The sequence below is a fragment of the Myotis nattereri genome (assembly GCF_964212035.1).
Source record: "Myotis nattereri genome assembly, chromosome: 11".
In the NCBI taxonomy this organism is placed as follows: domain Eukaryota; kingdom Metazoa; phylum Chordata; class Mammalia; order Chiroptera; family Vespertilionidae; genus Myotis; species Myotis nattereri.
This window is the reverse complement of record NC_138086.1, coordinates 62626698-62648954: the sequence shown is the minus strand read 5'-3', so window position 1 is coordinate 62648954 and position 22257 is coordinate 62626698. Positions and strand designations below refer to the sequence as shown.

Genomic DNA, 22257 nt, shown 5'->3' with positions numbered 1-22257 from the left:
TGGGACAATCCCCATGCTCGGGAAGCCCAGGGTTCTGTCTTCCTACCAGTTCGCGTGGACTTCTCCTTCCTCCCGGCCTAGGTGTGACGGACCAGTCTTGGATCAGTCTCATCCTAAGGAGCACAGTTGACGTATCTTAGCAGGGTACCCGAATTAACCAAAGATCAAATTCTCCTGCAGAAAGGGAACAGATGTATGTCAACCCTTCACCTATAATTGTTAGTCCCATTTCACAGAAAATAACGCTGAGGTTTAGAGAGGTTGCTCAGAATGCCTCAATCACGTAATCAGTAACCCAGCCGGGACTTGAACCCTGGCCTACTCCAAGTCCCATACTTTTCACCAAAATGTGAGATGTAGGTTTCTCATTCTCTCCCATGGCATATCTGTGTTTATCTGACTATTTGAAACAGGAACTTGAACTCCGACACTGAGAACTACTGGTCCTCCTGGAAGAAGCCTAGGCCTAGCCTCCTGGAAAAGCCTGTGGTTTTGCCCACACTGCTAACCCCACGTTGAGAAGCTCAGCACCGGCCGCTAGTAGGATAATAAAGACAGCACTAGCTCCTTGCTTTTCTCTGAGAGCCCACATTTTGAGTAGAAGTTTATGGAGAGGGGATAAAAAGGCAGGTTTAAGAGCAGCAGAGCCATCTGAAAAGAAACGAGTGCCTGCTACCGGGTGCAAACAATTCTGCTGTGCAGTGTGCCTTTCTTTTTAAATCACCGCCATCCTGTAGCACCAACCTAAGCGCTCAAGGCGGAGCATGCAGCTTTTACTGCAGTTCAGTTCTGCATATAAAATGCGGTTTATATATCTAGATTGTATTGCAGAAGCCATTCAAGAAATGTGCCATTCATGCTCCAAGTACAAAAGTAGGCGCTTTAAGACACTGTAACGATACTGTAATATTGTTTCATTGGGTGTTTGATCAACTCTCAGCTTTTACCAGGCATCAGAACTATCTGTTGACGTCCCAAAGTTCAGAACGTGAGGAAGACAAATGTTAGGGAGTTTTGTAGGCAGGATGTGAAACGGGTTGAGTGAAACAGCATGTTTAAGTGCAGTGGCATTTATGATGAATTGTATTAAAATAGTCAAAACACAATTGATGGAGGGGGACAGGGTACGTAGAGGACTTGAGGGGGTTGGTTATGTTCTGTTTTTAGCCTGGGCAGTGGGCACAGCTGCCAGTTTTATTACCCAGAGGCTTTCAAACACTCAATTCATTAGGCTTTCCATTGCAGTTTTCAAAAACGCAGTTGATAAAGTCTGCCTGCCAATAATACAGCCCAGCTGGCATGGCTCAGTGGTTGAGCATCAACCTATGAACCAGGAAGTCACAGTTTGATTCCCGGTGAGGACACATGCCTGGGTTGTGGCCTCAATCACCAATGTGGGGCATGTAAGAGGCAGCCAATCAATGATTCTCTCCCATCATTGATGTTTCTATCTCTCTCTCTCTCCTTTCCTCTCTGAAATAAAAATATATTTTTAAAAATAACAATACAAAAAAGATATTTGCTCTTTAGATAAGAGATATTTCATAGATTGTTTTGAATCTTATATTACACTAAAGGTCCAGTGCATGAAATTCATGCATGGGGAGGGGAGGTGACCCTCAGCCCGGCCTGCACCCTCTCCAATCCGGGACCCCTTGGGGGATGTCTGACTGCCAGTTTAGGCTTGATCCCAGTGGACAAGTGGCAGTCGGACATTCCTCTCACAATCTGGGACTGCTGGCTTCTAACCACTCGCCTGCCTGCCTGCCTGATTGCCCCTAACCGCTTCTGCCTACCAGCCTGATCACACCCGCCCCCCCCCAACTTACCTCCTCTACTGGCCTGGTTGCTCCTAACTGCCCTCCCCTGCCAGCCGTGTCACCCCCAACTGCCCTCCCCTGCTGGCCGTGTCACCCCCAACTGCCCTCCCCTGCTGGCCTGGTCGCCCCCAACTGCTCTCTCCTGCCAGCCATCCTGTGATGATGTGAGGGTGGCCATCTGTGGCAGCCATCTTGTGATAACATCACACGTGACGCCACCTAGGCTTTTATTATATAGGATGAATTTATGAAATGTTAAGTTATACAGTGAGGAAAGAACAGTTTGAATGCTACTAACCTAAGAGGAGTGTTGAAAGAATAATTTAGAAGTTCCCAAGATGAAATTGTCAGGAAAGCCCACCTTTGCCTTTCTGGGCAATGAAACCCCAGCAGGAACAGATCCTCAGTAGTGCTCGCCCTCCTTGCACTGAGCTCATCCCTTCCTCTTGAATGTGCCTGGGCTGGCTGACTCGGTCATTCCGTAAACGCTCGCTGAATGGGCCTGCAGCGTGCTAGCAGCATAACATCTGTGGGACTGGGCTCCTTCCTTTCAGCTAATGGCTGCGGAGACAAGGCCTTCCGTCAGTGAAAAACATTAAAAAGCCCGAAGGACAATATGAGAACCCGGAGTCAGACACAAGAATCAGTTTTCATGTGACCATGATGCTAACCTATCTACAAAGAGAGCCCTCTCTCCCTGGGCATGGCCGGGAGCTTGAGAATGGGTGGGCTTTCCGCAGGTTGGAAGAGAGAGAGGACCTCCCAAGAGAGGACAGGGCTTGTCACTGACGCACTGCTGCGGGTGCAGGTGGAATCTGTATGTGAGTTTCCCACCAGGAGGGTCTGCCTAGGGAAGAAATGGGCCTGGCTTTGAGGGACCTTAAACCAACCAGCTCGCTTGAGAATGGGTGGGCTTTCCGCAGGTTGGAAGAGAGAGAGGACCTCCCACGATGCTTTCATCGTGCAGGAGAACGGGTCTGTTGTGAGCTTTGAGAGTGGGACAGACCTGTGAACAAGCCCCTTTCCCAGGAGGGGGCATCTGTCAGACTCGGGGTAGTTGTCACAGTCCTCCTGCTCTGTAAATGGCCCGGTCACTCACCTGCCCTTGTCCCTTCAGATTCATGACTGACGCTGCCCGCCGGGAGCAGGAGTCCCTCAAGAAGAAGATCCAGCCGAAGCTCTCGCTGACCTTGTCCAGCTCCGTGTCTCGGGGGAATGTGTCCACGCCGCCGCGCCACAGCAGTGGAAGCCTTACTCCCCCCGTGACCCCGCCCATCACGCCCTCCTCTTCATTCCGCAGCAGCACCCCGACAGGTGAGTGGCTTGGCTCTACCCCCTGGCAAAGAGTGAGTGTGAGTGTGTGTGTGTGTGAGTGAGTGTGTGTGTGTGTGTGACGTGTGCTGGGGGCCAGGGATAGGTGGTGATTCAAACCCACCTGTTTGACCCTTTACTAGTCCGGGTAGAATTTGTTGGTTCATTCATCTACTTACGATTGAAGAAATATTTGTGAATTTCTGTTCATCATATGTATGCAATAATGGATTTATACTTTTCATGCCCTGACCATGTCTTATGTGCAAAGGGATAGGATGGCTTGGGTTTGCACAGGTGGAGTAGACAAAAAAGATGGCCACGTGTTGATTATTGTTGGAGCTGGGTGATGAGTGCATAGGGGTTCAGGACACCAGTCTCCCAATCTTTGCTTCTGGAAAATAGTTCCCATAATAAAATGATTATTATAAGAATATTTAGAGTGCCTCTCCCGCCAGGCAAAGGAGACCCGTTCCTGTCCCGAAGAGCTTGGGCCTCATGGAAGATGTTGGCCTTCTAGGGGGCCCACAAGCACACTCTTGTCTTCCCCTGCCCAAAGTGCAAGTCACTGAAAAATAAAACAGCAATCAGGGTGAAGTTCAAAATCAAGTTAAGAAAGCCAGCCTACTGGATGGAGCGTGGATTCGTAGCCATTGGGCTTCATTGTAGGTCTTCCTGAGGGGTTAGCTTATTTCCTAAATCACCCTTTTGAGCTTGCCCCGCAGTGCGCGCAGATCTGTGTGCACCCAGCCCTCCACTGAGCATGCATCGTACTTCTCCCAATTCAGAGATCCATTGAGTCACTGCTCCCCAGGGGCAGGAGTGAGGAAAGATGGTAGAAAGAAGCTGGAAAGGTCCCTCCTTTTCTTTTTCCCATCTGGGAAGCAGGGAATATATTTTCCTTCTCCAGAGTTGGAGTATAGGCGCAGGTATTAACCAAATAAATGCACCAATAACTATGACACTGTGACCATGACAAGTGCTCTGTGGAGGCACTCAGTGATGTGAAAGCACCCAGAGAGAAGCCTGGCAGATCAGGGAAGGCTCCCCTTGAATGATGAGTGGGAGGCAAGGCAGTGACCAGAGAGAGAAGGAGTAGCTGGGAAAGGACTCCCTAATGCGTGTGGGGAGATGCTGGGTTGAATGAAGGAAAACTGGATTCTCTAAGGCAGGGCCTTCGTATACATTGTTATTCTCCAGTGGGAGAATTTAGTAAAATCTCCCAAACTTAGTTGACTCTGATTCTGGGACCTCTTTTCCTGGGGGCATCTCGGGGGCTCATGGTGGACAGACACCCTGTGTTCTGTCAGGGTTGGGCATTGTGGAAACAGGATTGGTGTCGGAGGCAGATGGACCAGAGTTCCTACCTGAACAGCTCCCTTCACCAGTTACTAAGTACACCTGTTCCATAGATTTCTGTGTACCAGTCTAACGTCATAGCCCATGTATGCACCTGGCGTCGTATAAATGTTTGTGCCATCTGGAGTCTTCATCTGGTGGCTTCAGGAACAGATCAGGGTCATTCTTCCATAGAAGATGAGTCGGTTCCTTTGTGCTGGGCATTTGTCCCTCCTTACATCGGCCCCCATGCTTCCCTTGTACTTTATTCTGCGAAGATTTACTTTCCAGCATGTTGTGTAACATTTACTGTGTGAATCTAAGGCATGCTGTGAGAATGTAATTCTGTGATCGTCTTTTCTGAGTATTTCTATGAAGATTTATTCATACAGAATATGAATTAAGGGGCAGTTATGCACCTGGGTGTGCTTTTTTTAAAATATATTTTATTGATTTTTTACAGAGATTAAGGGAGAGAGATAGAGAGTTAGAAACATCGATGAGAGAGAAGCATCGATCAGCTGCCTCCTGCACACCCCCCTGCTGGGGATGTGCCTGCAACCAAGGTACATGCCCTTGACCGGAATCGAACCTGGGACTCTTCAGTCCCCAGGCTGATGCTCTATCCAGTGAGCCAAACTGGCCAGGGCTTGGGTGTGCTTTATACATGACTTAATACTGACTGGCTCGTGCCCTGCACCAGATAACCATGGCTGCCTCAGTCAGTAAGTTTCCTTAGAACCCCAGGAAAATCAAGACAGTTTAAAAGTGAGAGTTTATTATTTTTCATGTAAGAATGTTCGGGAGAAATGGAATCATTCATTTCCTTTCCCTCAGACCTAAAGAAATCTTTCTGACACCTTGCCTATTTTAGCAATTTCCCACTGGGAGGATTAATTTATGTTGTGGTAAAGATGTATCACTTTCAATCTGTCAAGATCATTGGTAAGTTATTTGCTGCTTGAAGAATGTTCCATGTAAACATCAAAAATTAGCAGGGGAAATGGTTTCTTAAACCCCTACCCTGTACAATTTTGATTGTGTACATTTTTCAATGTTGGAAATGTTATTTTACCTGTAGTTAGAGAGATCAGCTTGTTTTTCCTGACTAATGTGGTTTCAGTCACTTTCGCTGCCAGGTTATAAATAATAGCCCATGTCTCTGCCTTCTGAATCTACTCTCCCCAGTTCCATATTCAAGGCACATTCCTGGTCCAGAAGTAAGTCATCTTTGGAACATTTCATTTACAAAACATTTCTTTTTTAAAAAAATATATTTTTTTGATTTTTTAGAGAGGAAGGGAGAGGCATAGAGAGTTAGAAACATCAATGAGAGAGAAACATCGATCAGCTGCCTCCTGCACACCTCCCACTGGGGATGTGCCCGCAACCAAGGCACATGCCCCTGACCAGAATTGAACCCGGAACCCTTCAGTCCACAGGCCGACACTCTATCCACTGAGCCAAACCGGTCAGGGCTACAAAACATTCTTTACAGTTCACTGTCGTGACGAGACTGGGTCCGAGCTCAGCTTCATCTGGAGTCTTGGGTATTGCTTAGGTATTCTTGGAACCAAGATGTAGTTTGGAATTTCTAAATCCTAGGAGGGTCTTGTCATCTCTTCCTTTTCATTTCCTCTCCTTATTTGCTTGATTATATATATATTTTATATATATATATCTGTATTTTAAAAGTATTCACTTAAGCAAAGGTTAGAATGGTTAAAATTATGGATCAGCACACTTTCTATAAAGGACCAGATGGTAAATGTCTCATGCTCTGCGGGCCATAGGGTCTCTGTTTCAGCTATTCAGCTATAGAATTACACACACAAATGGGCGTGGTGTGTTCCATTAAAAGTTTTTGTACAACTTCATTTACAAACACAGGCCTGATTGGGCCCACAGGCCATGGTTTGCAAATCTCTGATTTAAATCATAAAGATATAGAATTGAAAGATAAACATAATTGAATTCCCTGAAAATAAAATGTTAAAACAATTCATACCTTTCTCCTGGGAATATCTGGAGTATAATTCTAAGGAGGAGTGGCAGCTGGCATTTGCAGTGTTTCCTGGCTGTGCTTGCCGTATACTTTAGGTATGGTGCTGTTTTTAATCCTCACACCGGCCCCAATGAGACAACACTATTATTTCCATATACAGATCAAAGGCATAGAGGCTTAGGAAGGTCAACTTGCACTAAACCCCATGTTTACCTATTCAAAAAGGTGGTCTTTCTAGTGGACTCACACTTGCTCTCCACATTCAGACCTTTTTAAAAACTATTGGACCTTCAGTCCTCTAGTTGCCCCAATTACTACTTGTCAGCTCCAAACCCGAAATACAGCACCTGCTAGGACACTGGGGCTGTGGTTCACCCTCACTCACAGGAACTATGCTGCCGTCAGCTTGTTAGAACTGGAGAATTTGCTGGTTTCATTGAGTCAGAGTCTTCCTTAAGGGTGAGCTGGAGCTGAGTCCAGAGCGCCAATCTATAATAATAAAAGCGTAATATGCAAATCGATCAAACAGCCTAACAGCAGAAGACCGCCCAGATGAGCTTCTGAACGAAGCCAGGGCTGCAAGGGCCAAGCCCTTGCACGAATTTTGTGCATTGGACCTCTAGTTGTTAAATATTCCGGTTTTCAAACCAGTTAAAGGATTAGCTTGAAATTGGCCATGAGAAGAGTATTTATACCAGTGAAATTAGCAAATGCTACCTGTCCAGACTTCCACACACCCCACTTTACCTGTTCACCACTCTCTTTTCCTTTTAATACTTACCAGATTAATCTTACTTAGTTTGTAGTTCAAGGGATCAGGGGCCTAACTATGTCTGTGAATCAGCCTAAAGCAAAACTCAATCACTAATAAATAAATATTGGCCACTGCAAACAATGGATTGCTCCACAGACATTCACAACAAAGGTTGTGTAGTGACATTATCCAGTTATAAAACTACATATGAAGTATGATCCCAATCTTATTTTTTTAAAGTAACTGTGGTTACTTTAATGTGATGGGAAAACAGGTACTCTTCTTTTTCCTATTTTCTAAAATGAGCCTGTATTACTTTTGCAACTAAAACAACTGTTCAGTACATAGAACCAGAAGATCCAGACAAAATGGCTCTGACCCTGCTTCCCCGGCCCCTAAAAAAGAGAAATTAATCAATTTATTTCCTTCAGATTAATTTCATGGCCTTTCAGGGTTAGGGGGAAGGAGGTCATTCTCTAGGAAGGGCCTTTGGCCAGCAGATTGTTTTGGTTATTAGAGTCTGTAGTTTAGCTGAGAAAGTAATTTCTTTTTTTCCTGTTCCCATATTTGCCCACTGGACCTCTTCAAAGAGTGACTCTCAGATGGAAATCACCTGGAGAATTTTTCAACCCTTTGCATGGGATCCACCCCGCGACTCTGACTTGTTTGGTGGGCGGGACTTTGGCACTGGTGGTTTTAAAAAGTTCTCTGGGGTTAACTCTCACCTGTAGATAGAGTTGGGAAACCACTGCTTTGCAGTGTGACCTTCCAGTTGTCCTAGCTGTATTTTCTTGCTTGGGTTAACATATCCCCACCTTGTCTGGAGAAGGTGACTGCAGCCACTCGCTTAGCCTTGGAAATGAGTCCAAGGGGACTGAACAGATGCGCGCTTGTGTCTTAATGGAGAAGCCATGGAAAGAGTTGGCCGGGTTTCGGGTTATAATAGCGTTGCATAGTCTCTCCTGGAAAATATTTGTATATATATTTTGGCTGACTCGGGGGGAAAAATTCAAGTACTAAACCAGAGAAAGGCACCCAAGGAAATGAAATCTCTGTGTGTGTTTGTGTGTGTGTGTGTGTGTGTGTGTGTGTGCACGCGCACGTGCACTTTCTAGTCCAAGCTACCTATAATAACAGTGAAGTCACAGCTTCTATCTATTAATGCATTATTTAAGTTTCTATATTGTGTTATTTCATGTCATATCCCTTTGTCTCCTGCTATTTAGCCTTATAGTACACCTTTAACATGCTTTTATGGCTTCTTGCAATACATTATTCAAATTATAAGGATTTTGAAATTTTCAGGAGAGACTGACATACAGCAAGTCATTTTAGAAAGTAAATGTTTCCCTCAGGGTGGAAATTACTGTGCAACACAGACTTATAGAACTGGTGGAATTATGCTTGACATTTAGAAGCGTATGCCTTCGTTTTTAGAAGGCAAAATAAACTTAAATAGGCTTAGTAAAAGCAGAAAGCCTCAGAGAATAAAAAGATAAATTAAGGTAAGATCTAAAATAACATACCTCCCCCACTCATCCAAAAGAAGAGAATGAAATAGGAAAAATCGTGGAGAGATAAATCCTACCCGGTTTAATGGTGGAAAATGAGAAAAGCAAAGCAAACTATTTCAGCCTCACTGAATTTTGTGACCTATTTATGAAATTCCTGAGGCCACGGTTTGGTATTTCTAGCAGGTCCTGCCCTGAAGAGTTGAATGTCTGCATGAGGCCTAGGAAACATTTCTAAAACCTTCCTATTCAAAAGCTTTATGGTTCCCTGTCCAGCAGTTGCAGTATTATCTGGCTTAGTTAGGGTCAGTGTCTCTAACACACCCTTTCCTGGCCTGAGGTTTGTTTGCTTGTTTGTTTATACTCCACTTTGTCCTAATCATTGTTCTTTCATCTTCTTTGTTGATTGACTTGTAAAACCTTTATCCTGCTTCCTGAGTGTCTTGTGGTTAATTTGGCTTCCTTCCGCACCATCTCAGGTGGCCACTTGTGTTTAATCTCCACTTGCTACTCAGAGTGTTGGTAGAGTAAGGATAGCAACCTCGAAATAGTATTTTAATGACTGTTTCATTTGTAAGAGCTTCCGAACAAAACATGTTGTGTTTTTACTTGAAGAAAACCATCAAATCAGTGATTTGTAATACTACCACCACTACTACTACTAATAGAATAGATTACAGCCCTTTATAGTGCACAGAAACATTCATATTCACCGTCTAAGCTGATCCATATTAACCCTGATGGGACACAGGGCAAGCATTATCATAGCCCACTTTAAAGACTCAGAAACTGCCCAGTCGACCTATGAGCCAGGAGGTTCGATTCCCAGTCGGGCACATGCCTGGGTTGTGGGCTCGATCCCCAGTGTGGTGAATGCTGGAGGGAGCCGATCGTTGATTCTCTCTCATCATTGGTGTTTCTCTCTCTCTCTCTCTCTCTCTCTCTCTCTCTCTCTCTCTCTCTCTTTCTCTCTCTCTCTCCCTCTCTCCCTCTCTGAAATCAATTAAAATGTATTTTTTTAAGACACAGAAATGAAGATTCATTGAAGTGATAACTTGCCTAAGTCCATGTGGTGCCCAGCTGGAGTTGATCCTGGTTTCCACACCACCAGGATTTGGCAGCTTTTCCTTTGGCATAATTTACTGAGCATCTATTTTGTTAGAGGCACTGTGCCAGCTCTCAGGGACACAGAAAAGCCAACGGCTTTTCTCTAATCCAGCGGTTCTCAACCTGTGGGTCGCGACCCCTTTGGCGGTTGAACGACCCTTTCACGGGTCGCCTAAGACCATCCTGCATATCAGATATTTACATTACGATTCATAACAGTAGCAACATTACAGTTATGAAGTAGCAACAAAAATAATTTTATGGTTGGGTCACAACATGAGGAACTGTATTTAAAGGGCCAGAACGTTGAGAACCACTGCTCTAATCCTTGTAAATTAGAATTTACATCTCTTGGTAGAAGCATTTTACTCACGTGTAGGACAGACACCTCATGAATGTGACCTGCACACAGATGGACTAAATTATCAGCATGGATGTTTAGTAAGGCAAGGCAGACACACGGGGTCATTCTCTCTCTGCTGTTTTAGTGCGGCGATACGCGGTATCTTCACACCCAGAAAATGTCTAGATCTTGTAAGACAAATGTACGTTCCAAGGGAGAAGGAGGAAAGTGAGAGTGGTGGGGAAGTGGTTTGGGGCCCAGTTTTATAGGCCATGGTCCTTTGGGAATGTCAGCTTGGGGATTGGTAAGCAGCCCTGGATATGCTGACAGTGAGTGGAATATAAAGCCTGGGCCGCCTTCCCGCACTTGGGAGCAGGAAGGTAAAGTGGCGAGAGCCTCTGGCCTCAGCACGACCTGGGTCCAGATCTTGGTTCTGCTGCTTGAGAGCTAGATGGCCTCACACCTGGTACCTGTGTTTTGTGGACATACGTTTTCATTCTTCCTGGGTCAATGCCTGGAGGGGAATTACAGGCCAACGTCATTTTGGTCTTGGGGCCTGAAGAAGCCCTGTGAGGGTCTCCTCGGCTGGGAGTAGGAACGGTGTCGTCTGATGCCTCTCCTCTCAGAGCTGCCTGGAGGGCGCTGTTCCCCCAGCTGCTCCGAGGCAGGTGCAAGGATGTATGCAGCAGCTCTGTTCCCAGGAGCCCACCCTACTCAGTAGTCCATCTGCTGGTAAATGGATAAACAAATGGGATCTGGTTGTACAATGGAATACTAGTTAGCAGTAAAAAGGAACAAAGTACTACTACACAGAAAAATGGGTGAATCTCCAAAACATAATGCTGAGTGAAAGAAGCAGACACGAGGGCACATATGACATTCCAGTACAGGCCGACCGACCTGTGACCATAGAAATCAGCACAGCAGTGGACTCGAGGGGAGGGGAGTGGGGAAAGGTGTGCACGAGAGCTCCCTGGAGTGCTGGCTACAGTCCAGACCTTGACTGAGGTCTTGGTTACACAAAGGCAGACGCCGATCAGACCCATCTCATTATGTAACTAAGATCTGTGCCTTGTACTGTATGGATTTACCTCAGTTGGAAAAAAGGAATTGGTGGCCCAGGCAGAAATGAAGGACCAGAGCCCACAGCTTCCACCCATTCCTTGGCCCGGCAAGTACATTTCCTCTGCTGTAAACAGTCATTAAGAACAAAGGAAGTAAATAAATGCAGTAGTTAGAGGAGGCAAATCTCTGGAATTTCCTCCCCATTAAAGAAAGACCGTAAACGGAATCCTTTAGTGTCCACTTTCTTAGCTTAGGAACATGCAGGAAACAGCCGTGCAGCCACATAAAACAATTGCAAAACATACACATGAGAGGGAGGGAGGGAGGGAGGGAGAGGGAAGGAGAGGAGAAGGAGGAGGAGGGGGAGGAGGAGGAGGAGAAAAAGCTAGTTGCCATACCCTGGGTCTTAGGTCCCAGTTAGAGTTGATGAATGACTGATAGAAAGTCATAGCATCTGGGTCTCCCAATATCCAAAATGTAGAGAATGCTTCACAATGTTGAGAATTTTAAAGTGAACGCTGCCCATTTTCAGCCCGCATCGAGCTCAGGTTCTGTAACAGGCAGCCACTTGATAGCAGCTTACCTTCCGATTCAATATTTGCAGTAAGAGAAAGGTGCCCATAATTTACCTTCTGATGAAGATATTTTTGAGGCCTGCCATTTTAGCAGTACCACACTTAACCACTGACATTTAGTTATAACCCTAAATTTCACATATCCTATTCACAGTTATTGTTTCACCAAACTCAGTAAAAATAGTGAGAATACTGTTAAGCATTCCCACCAGGAGTCTTGAAGGTCTTTCCTGTCATGTTTCGCCTGGTGCTGGAAACACCGTGAATGGCAAGACTTTAGCCGTCGAACCTTGTTGCCATGTGTGTCTGTGTATGTGTGTGTGTGTGTGTGTGTGTGTGTCCCAGCAGGGGTCTCTGCACTGGCCAAAAAAATATCAAGAGTCATCACAAGGCAAAGTTATTTTAAAGGGCACACATACAGACGGTGCCGCTCACACCCTCTCCGAAAAAAGAACACAGTCTCTTTAAGCCAAGGCCCCGCGCTCACTTGCATGCCAACAGCCATCAGTGCACACTTCTCGGTCATTTTCTTTTGAATGCGAGTACCAGCACCGAAATGTGAGCGCTCAAGGGAGTGGCCTATTGTTGGCCTGGGAAATGGTGCGATGCCCCTGAAAACACCCACAGGCGCTCGGGCCCCGCACGCCTCTGCCGGGAAGGTGATGGAGATTTAACGCCTGCTGGACTCGTCACTGGACCAAATGTTTGTGTCTCCAAAGAACCTTTCTCTTTTCCCCTCCCCTCTGAAACCCAGCATATTAAAATCGGAGGAGCCCTTTCAACTTGGTGGGTATCACGGCAGTGAACGTATTTAATGTCTTTTCCATGTGGGCCTGGTTTTAACAATGGAATGATCCCCAGGCACACCCAGCTGCACGGCATTAAAGAAAGAATCTGCAGAGAACTGGGAACGCTCTGAGCTCATTTGTTCTTGCTGAAAAGACAATCAAGGTACAGAATCTCCCTGCTTCTGGTGCTTCCCAAGGCTGTGTTCAGACATCTCGCAAGCGCACTCGAAGGGAAGGGGTGGTGTGTGACAGGAGGGAGAGACGGGCTGCTGGGTCCTGTCTGGTGTCGGGGAAGGCAGGGTTGCTGGTTGTGCCACCAAATCCTGTTCGTGTCTGTTCATCAAACCAGCACCGAGTCGGCTTGATCTCAGCAGGTCCAAGATGTGTTTCATACTCCGCTGGGCTGAATTAGTAATGCTCTCTTTGGTATGGAAATACACATAGGAAATCACCCCCAAGAAATCAAAAGGGGGGACGCCTGGCATTTGACATCTGATAATGCCCCCGTGTGCTGTCTTTTCTATCTACATATCCCTTTTTTTCCTAAAGACAGAAAGGGCAGCCAGGGCGTACCAGGTGGTTACAGGCCCCAGAGCAGGCTATGCTGGGAGAAACTGCTTCTCTGCTTATCAGGATAACTTGGGGTAAAGTAGCTAAATAGTGCCTGCCATTGTCTATCCCTAGCTGGTTTGGCTCAGTGGATAGAGCGTTGGTCTGTGGACTGAAGGGCCCCGGGTTGGATTCTGGCCAAGGGCACATGCCCGGGTTGCAGGCGCCATTCCCAGTGTGCGGCGTGCAGGAGGCAGCTGATTAATGATTCTCTCTCATCATTGATGTTTCTACCTCTCTCTCCCTCTCTGAAATCAATAAAAATATATTTTTTAAAAAAACAAAATTAGCATAATTTTCAAATAATAAAAATACATGTAGAGCAGATTTCTTTTGTAGAAACCATGATAGTGACCATCATGGTTTCCAGTGAGCCATTGCAAGCTGTCTGAGCTATGCTGTAACAGTTACTGTTAAAGTTCCAGCCACAGTGCTTGGAAAGCAGTTGCGTAGAATCTTCAGCCGAGGGGCGGAGGGACCTGGACAAGCTCGGCCCATTGGCTTGTCCAAGGCTCTATCTGCAGGCAGAATGTGCAGCCTTCCAAGTCTAATGCACTAGCAATTTTGGGGACAATGCCGGGCAGCCGATTTAGGGTGATGTTTGGGGACATGATCAAGATCCTGTACCTTAACTAGGCCCCCAAACCACCCCCTTAAATGGTCACTTTCTCCTATTACACAATGTTCTAAGCCTTTATTGTGCTGAAAGTCGCCCTGAAAGTCACCCAATGAAGTGAGTTTTGGCAGAACTCAATGCGGTGAACAGTGTTTCACTGCCATTAGAGGGAAGCAGTCTTTGAAAAAAGTGTTTAATTAAAGCCACTTGGTTTCAGTAATGGAAGTGTGCAATTTAGAACAGGCTATGTGGTACCAGAAGGAAAATTATTTTCTTAAGACTAACAAAACTTGACAAATGATTCACTTTTAAAAGCAGAAAATGAAAATGTTGCCGCTCCGTTGGGAGCGAGCTGCCAAGGGCTCTGGCTGGGGGTTGGTTGTGACAGGCTGGAGAGGGTCCTACCACCACCTGTGGGCACACACCTCAGCCCCCGGGGCTTTTCCCCTCGCAGATGAATAAGCCCCTTTTGGAAACGAAAACCATAAAATTAAAATTATGAAGTAACTGCAAATATAAAATTTGGGATTTAAAAAAATTTTTTTTTAATAAGTCAGAGTTTCTGGAATAACTATATAATGAGTATGCATTACAGACACATAAATACATCCTTGGTAACTAATACATGCTACTTGGCAATTAAATAGCAAATTAAAAGTTTAATAGAATCCAGTTAACACATTTGTAAATAAGCTATAGGGCCGTGTTTCCTGAAATGAATAAGGAATAAATATTCCAGAAAGGATTTTTCCCCTTCCTTTTTTGCTTCTCAACAAAGGTCTGTTTCCTGGCATCCTCGGGAGAGGAAGGTTTGCTAAGACTAGAAAGCTTGTCCTTCGCCCCCTGAGAGCCCTTGGGCTAAAGCTGTAAAGGTGGCATTCTGATACCCAGGGCCATTTCATTCTGTCAGGCAAGCAGGGCAAACTGGAAGGTGAATTATGCTAAACATACACTTGAAGGAGCTTCAACTTCGTGGTGGTTGTGCCTCTTTAAAAATAGCATCGCACAGCCTCCTGGGATTTCGGTTCACACTGTCTGTGTTCTCTACCATAGACTAGTATATTTTGGAAAAGGGACAGGACTGAAAAGCGAATAGATATTTTCCCAGAACACTTACCATTTTTCAGCCTCATTTTTCAGCTTCCAGAAGATGGTAGTCCGTGCCTTCTTCGGAGGGATATCAGGTTCCTGTCTAGTAGGTGATCTAAGGGGCCTGAATTTGTTAACCTGCTAAACCACATGGTTATGTAGGTGCCCAACTAATGGTTGTTATAGATTCTTTTCCTGTTCAGAGAAAGATGCTCGAGTCTGCTCCGCACACCTGTTCTTTGAGGCTTATCGTCAGTCATCTTCCCGCTGTGTTCATGGTGCTCACCAACCCAAAGGCCATGGCCTGAAGTTCACTCACGTGACCTGAGCATGATGTTCATAAGGCTGAGGTCATGGGTTTAATTCCCATGTGAGCCAGTTCACTTGCTCCATCCTGGGGCCATGATCCATGCAAGTTGAATGTCAACCATCAGGTAGGGTGGTCCCTTGAAATCTCTAAGGAAAGGATCGGGGAGACATGGGAAACACACAAAGGGCCAACCCGGTTCTCAGAGATGTGCCCACGGGATCAAGGTCAGTGTGAGAATATCAAGAGTATGAAACAAAACCAAAAACCTCAAAGCCACATGTCTGTGAAGCACTCTGAATGGCCTCAATTTATTCAGTGACAAAGCAGCAGTACTGCTGTAACATGTGTGTCTTCGTGGCCTTTTGTGTTCAGTGCAAATGTCTTTAGAATATTCAGGAAAAATGGGAGACTAATACAAATTGGTAAAAGTCATTGGCTTATGACTGGGGAGGCCTCAAACCACTTTGTTGCCTAGAAAGAACAAAGATTCGATGACCTGGATGGAAAGGGGCCAGTTCCACTTACTGCTCTCTTTAAAATGACAGAGAGATGAGAGAGAGAGAGCTGCTCCCGCTCCTCCTCCACCCGTGGGAAAGAATTCCTGCAAGAGTAGCAGGTGGGTGAGACAGTGGCTTCATTATGTAAGTGGTCATTTCTTAACACCCCTGAATTTAGGAGGTGCATTACTGCCCCAAATCCTTCCAATTGAAGAAAGCAGAGGAGAAAAAACACAATGGCAGGTAGCATCAGAGCTAGGAAGAGATCATCTTGGCTCTTGAAATTCGTAAGTGGTGACCAGCATTCTTTTTTTTTAAGAAGTAGAGGCCAGCCGATGTGCTCAATGGTTGAGCATCAACCCATGAACCAAGAGGTCCCTGTCCAATTCCTGTTCAGGGCATGTGCCCAGGTTTTGGGCTAGATCCCCAATAGGGGGCATACAGGAGGCAATTAATGTTTCTCATTGATGTTTCCATCTCTCTATCCCTCTCCCTTTCTCTCTCTAAAAAAAGAAAGCATGTTTTTTATTTAAAGAAAAAGTAGAAAATAGATGCTTCACCCTTGGTAACGATAAGTATTACCTGGGGAAACTTTTAGTTTTGTGTGTGGTTTTCTGAGTTGTGATATAAAATGTTAGTTTTTCACTGGGTCATGGTCAGACATTCGAAAGCCAATGATCTAGACTCCCTCATATGAGTGTAGTGTCAAGCCCAAGGTCATGTAGCCAAATTGGTCAAAACAATACCAAAGTCCAGGCTTCTTACAAGACACTGAGTGTGCTTTCATAATCAGTTGTGTTATATTCCTAGTTCTCCATTCATGAGACTTCATTAGACCTGACCCATACAGTTTCTTCTGGGCCTGCGGACCCTGGGATGTCCCCAGACTCCCCATCCCAGAATGAGCACAAGGTCCCTCACTAGAGTTTAACCGCAAGGAGGGGGAGATGCCTTTCCTCCACAGGCCTTTCTTGGCAGAAATTTCTCCTTTGTGAAATCAGCTATTGATCTTAGGCACTCAGCACGCAAGACCATCACTAGGTCCATCAGAATGGAGTAAAAGTGGGAGAAGACAGCCTCAGGAACGCCGTGGGAAAGAGAAGAGTCCGTGTCCCAGCAGCAAGACCGGTGAGAAAGCAGCCTGTGTTTGTGCCAGGAAGTGGGAGCAAGGCAGGCAGGAGAGAAGGCGGCCCGCACGCAGGTGTGGGGAAGGCGCCTGTGGAGAAGACCATCTCCTACCAGAACTTGTTTGGCATTTGGATGTGAAGCTTGGGGGTGCAGGCCCCGCTTTCTCTCCACAGGAGGCCTTTTTGTTCCCCTCCCAGAGAGTCAGCTGACCAGAATCCAAGGTTTCCTACGCGAGTGTTTTCTCTGGGGTTGGTGAAAATTATTTCTTGCAAGTATGGAAGGAACGCGTACAGCCACCTACCTCTCCTGGTCCCGTAAACCTGAGGCGAAAAGAGTTGTGAGTTCCTCTGGGTTTTAGCACCACGAGCCTCTGATATTTTTGGAAGCATTTTACCCAGCCCCAGCTTAAACCCGTGTATCTTTACATGCTTGCTTCTAACGAGCTACGGTTGCTGAGAAAACTGACATCTCTTCCGTAGGAAACAAGGAGCAGAAGATGGTCCGTTTCCTCATTTCTCAGAGGGACTGGCCCTCAGTCGGAGCTGGGGCAGCCTGCAGTGTTTGTTCTCTCTGAGCATCTCGGTTGGTATTTCTCACCATCGCTCTTCTTCCCTTTCCTGTCCTTGTTTTGACGGGTGATAAAGCGGAGAGTACTTACTGGATTTCCAACCGCAGCCGCTGCCAAAGCCCCAAAGCCCCGTAGCCTAGCGCCCTCTGGGAGCCTGCCCTTCGCAGTGGTAATGACTTGTGTGGGAATCTGCGCAGTAACCTCCCCAAGGACCAATCTCACCAAGGAGTAACCCCCTTGTCCAGACCGTACAAACTGGTAAAGTCATCACTAGCTGGGGTTCCCGAGCTACAAAGCAGCAATAGAAACCGCTGCCCCCCCCCCCCTCCCCGTCTTGAAGGGCTTTGGAGTACAGAGCGCTCATTGTGGGAGCCTGCGCTTCTCACCTGGGCCCCGCCCTTCTCTGGGAAAAGCAATGGAAACTCCCACCCACTCCACACCCCAGAACCGACACCCATCTCGACTTCTACACAGCCTTCTATACACTCCCTGCTCTCAACTTCTACACAGCCTTCCATCTCCTGCGTTTCACACCTGGGACACTACCTGGGATTTTATTTTTACAGTTTATTTTGAGAATGGTCCAACTTCCTGATTGCCAAATTATTGACTAAATGAGATAAAAGCAGTTTAATGTATGATATTTTAAGAAACTAGGCTGGCAGCCCCGCTGGTGTGGCTCAGTGGTTGAGCACTGAACCATGAACCAAGAGGTCACTGGTTTGATTCCTGGTCAGGGCACATGCCTGGGTTGCAGGATCAATCCCCAGTAGTGGGTGAGCAGGAGGCAGCCAATTGATGTTTCTCTCTATCCCTCTCCTTTCCTCCCTCTCTAAATCTCAATAAAAACATATTTTTTAAAAAAAGAAAGCAAAATAAAAGAAACTAGGCTGGCAAACTTACTCAGTGAGAGATTAAAAGGATTCAGACTTCTAACTCAGCGTTCTCTCCTCTCGAGGTACTTAGCAGTGTTGGCTGTTGTCATGATGATAGCACAGCTGGGGATGGAAAATGGAACCGTGTGAACTCGGGAGGGAAAGGGTGGACAGGGCAGGGCCTGCCCTGAGTCTCCTAAGGGTAGAGGCAAAGTCAGGTGACTGAACTTTACTGGGTCCAGTAGAGTAAACTTTTCAGAAATGATGTTAAAACAGAGATTATCTTAGGGGCCAAATACATCAGGAGTTAGGATTTATGGAATAGTTACTGAAATCGGTTGAAGAGAGACCCTCTGCCCCCTACCCCACTTGGCAAGGGATACTGAAGCTCGCCTGTGGTGTGCGCGCCTGCAGGAGTGAGAGTGACTGTCCGTCACCAAGTGGGGACAGCTAGAACATGCTGGGTGCTTTGCTAACCATGCTCTTCAATCCCCGTTTCATATGTGAATGGAAACTACGGGGGGGGGCGGGGGGGGGGGCGGGGGGAGGGGCGTTCAGAGAGGCTGAGTAACTTGCGCAAGGCCACACTGCTCTATTAGTAAGTTCAGGTGCCTGGACCTTAAGCCAGGTCTGCCTTCTCCAAAGCGTACTCCTCCCCGATGACTGAAAGAGTGAAACATGAATTGCTCCGTGTGCCCTTCGGGAGCACACAGTGCATCCCATGCTCCTGGGACGATGATTTTCCAGGCATAACTAGGAGAGGGAGCCTGTTAGCACACAGGACAGACATGCGAATGCCCACGACACGTCAAATGAATGTGCAGAGACAGGAGACATGACCCTGGTCCTCCCGTAGCTCAGAGACTAGTGGGGGGAGGCAGATGATGAAATCCACACGGGAGGCTGAGTTCCCCGACAGAGACAAGCTCTGTGCATGCAGGGAAGGAAGGGGCCCCAGACTTGGGGCGCGAAGTCACAGACCTCGAGACAGTGATACTCAACTGAGTTTTAAGAATGAGTACCTCTTAGATGGAGGGAAAGAAGAGGATATGCGAGTCTGGCTGGCTCAGATGGGTGGGGAGGGGGGAAGTGCCCGGAGGACAAGAGTGCGCCCTGCTTTCTAAGTGAAGCGGAAAGCTGTTAGAGGATTTTAACCAGGAAGGTGGTGGTTTGCCCTACATTTGAAAGTGATGATTCTGCCTGATGAGTCAATGTTGCTGGGCGGTGAGAATGGCTGATGGGTTGGGGGGATCCATGCAGCAAATCAGGGGTGACAGCAGTGGCACTGGGACCGCAGGGTGCAGGTGTGGGTGGACTCAGATACGTGGAGGAAGAGCCTGCAGGATTGGGTGGGGACCTGGAGAGAAAGAGCAGTGCCTCCTGGGTTCTCTGCGGAGCAGCTGAGTGGGTGGTGGAGCCATTTTCTGAGCATGAAGGAGCAGGAGCAGGTTTTTAGGGCAATATGCACACGAGGACTCTCTTAGAACCATGACCTTGAACCACCTCTGTCACGAGAGGCTGTAGTACCCACCTTTTCCCAGTGACCTGGGAGCATCTTAAAAGGATGGCCCTCCGGGACCCACCCTAGATTTGGTGAGTCACAGTCCAGGAGGGCACGGGGAGCTGGCAGCAGCTCCCAGGCGATGCCACACCGCCAGCCCCGCACCATCCAAGGCCGGCCGCGCTGACCTGAGCCTGAGCAGCACTCCTCCCAGGTGCTGAGCAGCACCACCCACCGCCTCTCGCCATGTGTCATGGCCCAGGAACCACGAGCAGTTTTCCCAGACACGTCACTGAAGTTGCAGTGAAGGTGGGCCGCCTGCCCTCATTCAGGCCATGCCTCTTTGAGGCTTTTCCCTAACGGGTGAGGAGCCTGAAAAGAATAGCTTTGCCCTAAGTGGCAGGAAGGTTCCCACACAGAACCGTCTTTCAGAAGCACCTAAGGCTCTGATGTCTGTCTCAGTGATTAGATCCTCGTAAATTGGAGGATTGGTTCTGGATACCCCATGAGCCTCAGCTTTTTTGAGAGATTTATGGCACCTTCCGCTCACATGAGGGCCAGGAATAACATCGCAGCTCCCTCCGCATTTCTGGTTTTTGTTCCTGTGGGGGAGGGAGGCGGGGGGGGGGGGGAGTTGGAGGGTGGAGGGAGTAAGGGAAGGGGGAGGGAGGCAGAACTAATACCACATTGAAAGGAAAGTGTCCAGACTTATTTTCCAAAACCTCAGAAAAAGCCTCACGTTCTGCTGAGGGTATAACGGTTTGTTGTCCCATCTTCTCTCGTGGGGGTTTTCCAGCCTCATCACCTGTACCCGGGTGAAGTCCCTGGTGTGGGAAGGGGCCAGAGCTGGCTGGAGCTCAAGGAGAGGTTCCAGGTGGGCTGGCCTCCTCGGGCAGTGGCCTCAGACCTTTAGCAGACAAGGCGGTGCTGGACTTCGGTAAGCTCATTCACACTGTGTTTTAAGATGTTTCCAAAACCATGTTAAGTAATGAGTAGCAATGAATTCCCTTTTGCCCTGACCAAGAAAAGGGTCCGATTAAGATGGCCATTCCAGTTGGAATCCACGCCTGGCGAACCCGTTCAGCCAAATTACACATTATATTGATGGAAGTGGGCATGACTGGCTCTAGTCCACATGTAATTGCTTCAGAGTATCTGCACCTACGTTGGCAGCAGCGTATCGGACAAGCCTCAGAAAGTGTTCTACCAACTCCAGAGGAGAGACGAGCAAGGCCCGGGTCTGATGACTGGTTGCAGACCCAGTGCTGATGCTGTGGGGCTGCGGAGATGCATGGAAAGAACCACCACCCTCGGGGGCACGAGGCTCTAGTTGTGGAGGAAGCCAAGTGTGCAAATAAAGCTCCTGTCAGACCCGAACCTGAGAGAGCCTTACATCGAGGGTTACAATAGGCAGGGGAAGGACAAGTCATTCTACTTGGGAAAGTAGCATCTGAGAGAGGTCTCCAAGGATGCGCAGGTTAGAGGAGCCGATGACGTGGGTGTCGTGTTGTGTATTCCACGCCCCCAGGCCTAGCCGACAGCAGGGAGGTGGTTTGGGGACCAGTGAGGCTGTGCATTGGATTCAGGAAGCGCTCACATAGATACAGGAACCTAAAATGCTAGGCTAAGGCGTTTGCATTTAATAGAGTTGGCGGTAGGGAGCCCCTTTTAATAAGAGGAGGAACTAATGCCATCAGAGAAGAGTGATATTATGGATTAAAGCTATTTGGGGGCATGTTAATTTGGTAGCGGGAGGAGGATGGATGGGAGGGCAGAGAGGCTGTGGGCTGGCAGGTCAGGAAGTTGTTTCAATAGCCGGGGTGAACCTATGGCAATAGATTGGCTTTCCTGATGACATTTCTGCATGTGGGACAGGAAATGACTTAATGTGAAAGGCTTTTCAACGCTGCTCTGCGTAGCTCCCCAGCCCCGCCCAGGCCATAGGAGCCTGCCCAACTTACCCCGCAGGAGTAAACCTTGCAGACATTGGAATGTTTATGTTTGGCCCAGTATGGCTCTGGGTTTTTTTACACAGCTGTAAAGTGTATTTAACTCCCAAATATAAAACACTTCTCGACTACTGTTTCATAGCTTCGTAAAACGAGGCTCGATTGCGTAGGTGCTCCCGGCAGTCAGCCCCTATCTTTCTACGCAAGCCCGTTTCCTCATATTGTTCTTCCAACGGAAGAAAACTCAGCTCACGTAAACCACGTTTTACAAGCAGCCGTCAGAAGAGAAGCCCCAAAGACAATAAGCAGCGTCCGCAATTGTATTTTTAACCTAAGATTACAGAGCTCACTAGCAAGGAAGCAAAATCACTTTGATTATGATTGTTTCTCATTGTGGCTGCGAGTGTAAGTCAGTAACAGATGTTCATTTTCCCCGGCTCGACTGTTTTTAATTCTTTCTTGAACACGGAGAACGAAATCTTTAAACATTTGCCAGAG

The 22257-nt window shown here is 47.2% G+C and overlaps 1 protein-coding gene across 4 annotated transcripts in view; it reads left to right on the top strand.

Moving 5' to 3' along the window:
• Positions 1-22257, top strand: part of JAZF1 (JAZF zinc finger 1) — a 306522-nt gene that overhangs the window by 262444 nt on the left and 21821 nt on the right. For all 4 annotated transcript variants that reach the window (XM_081102026.1, XM_081102028.1, XM_081102027.1 and 1 more), the window contains exon 3: positions 2938-3134. In XM_081102026.1, coding sequence (XP_080958152.1) covers positions 2938-3134 — 197 coding nt within the window. The remainder of the gene's footprint in view (positions 1-2937; positions 3135-22257) is intronic.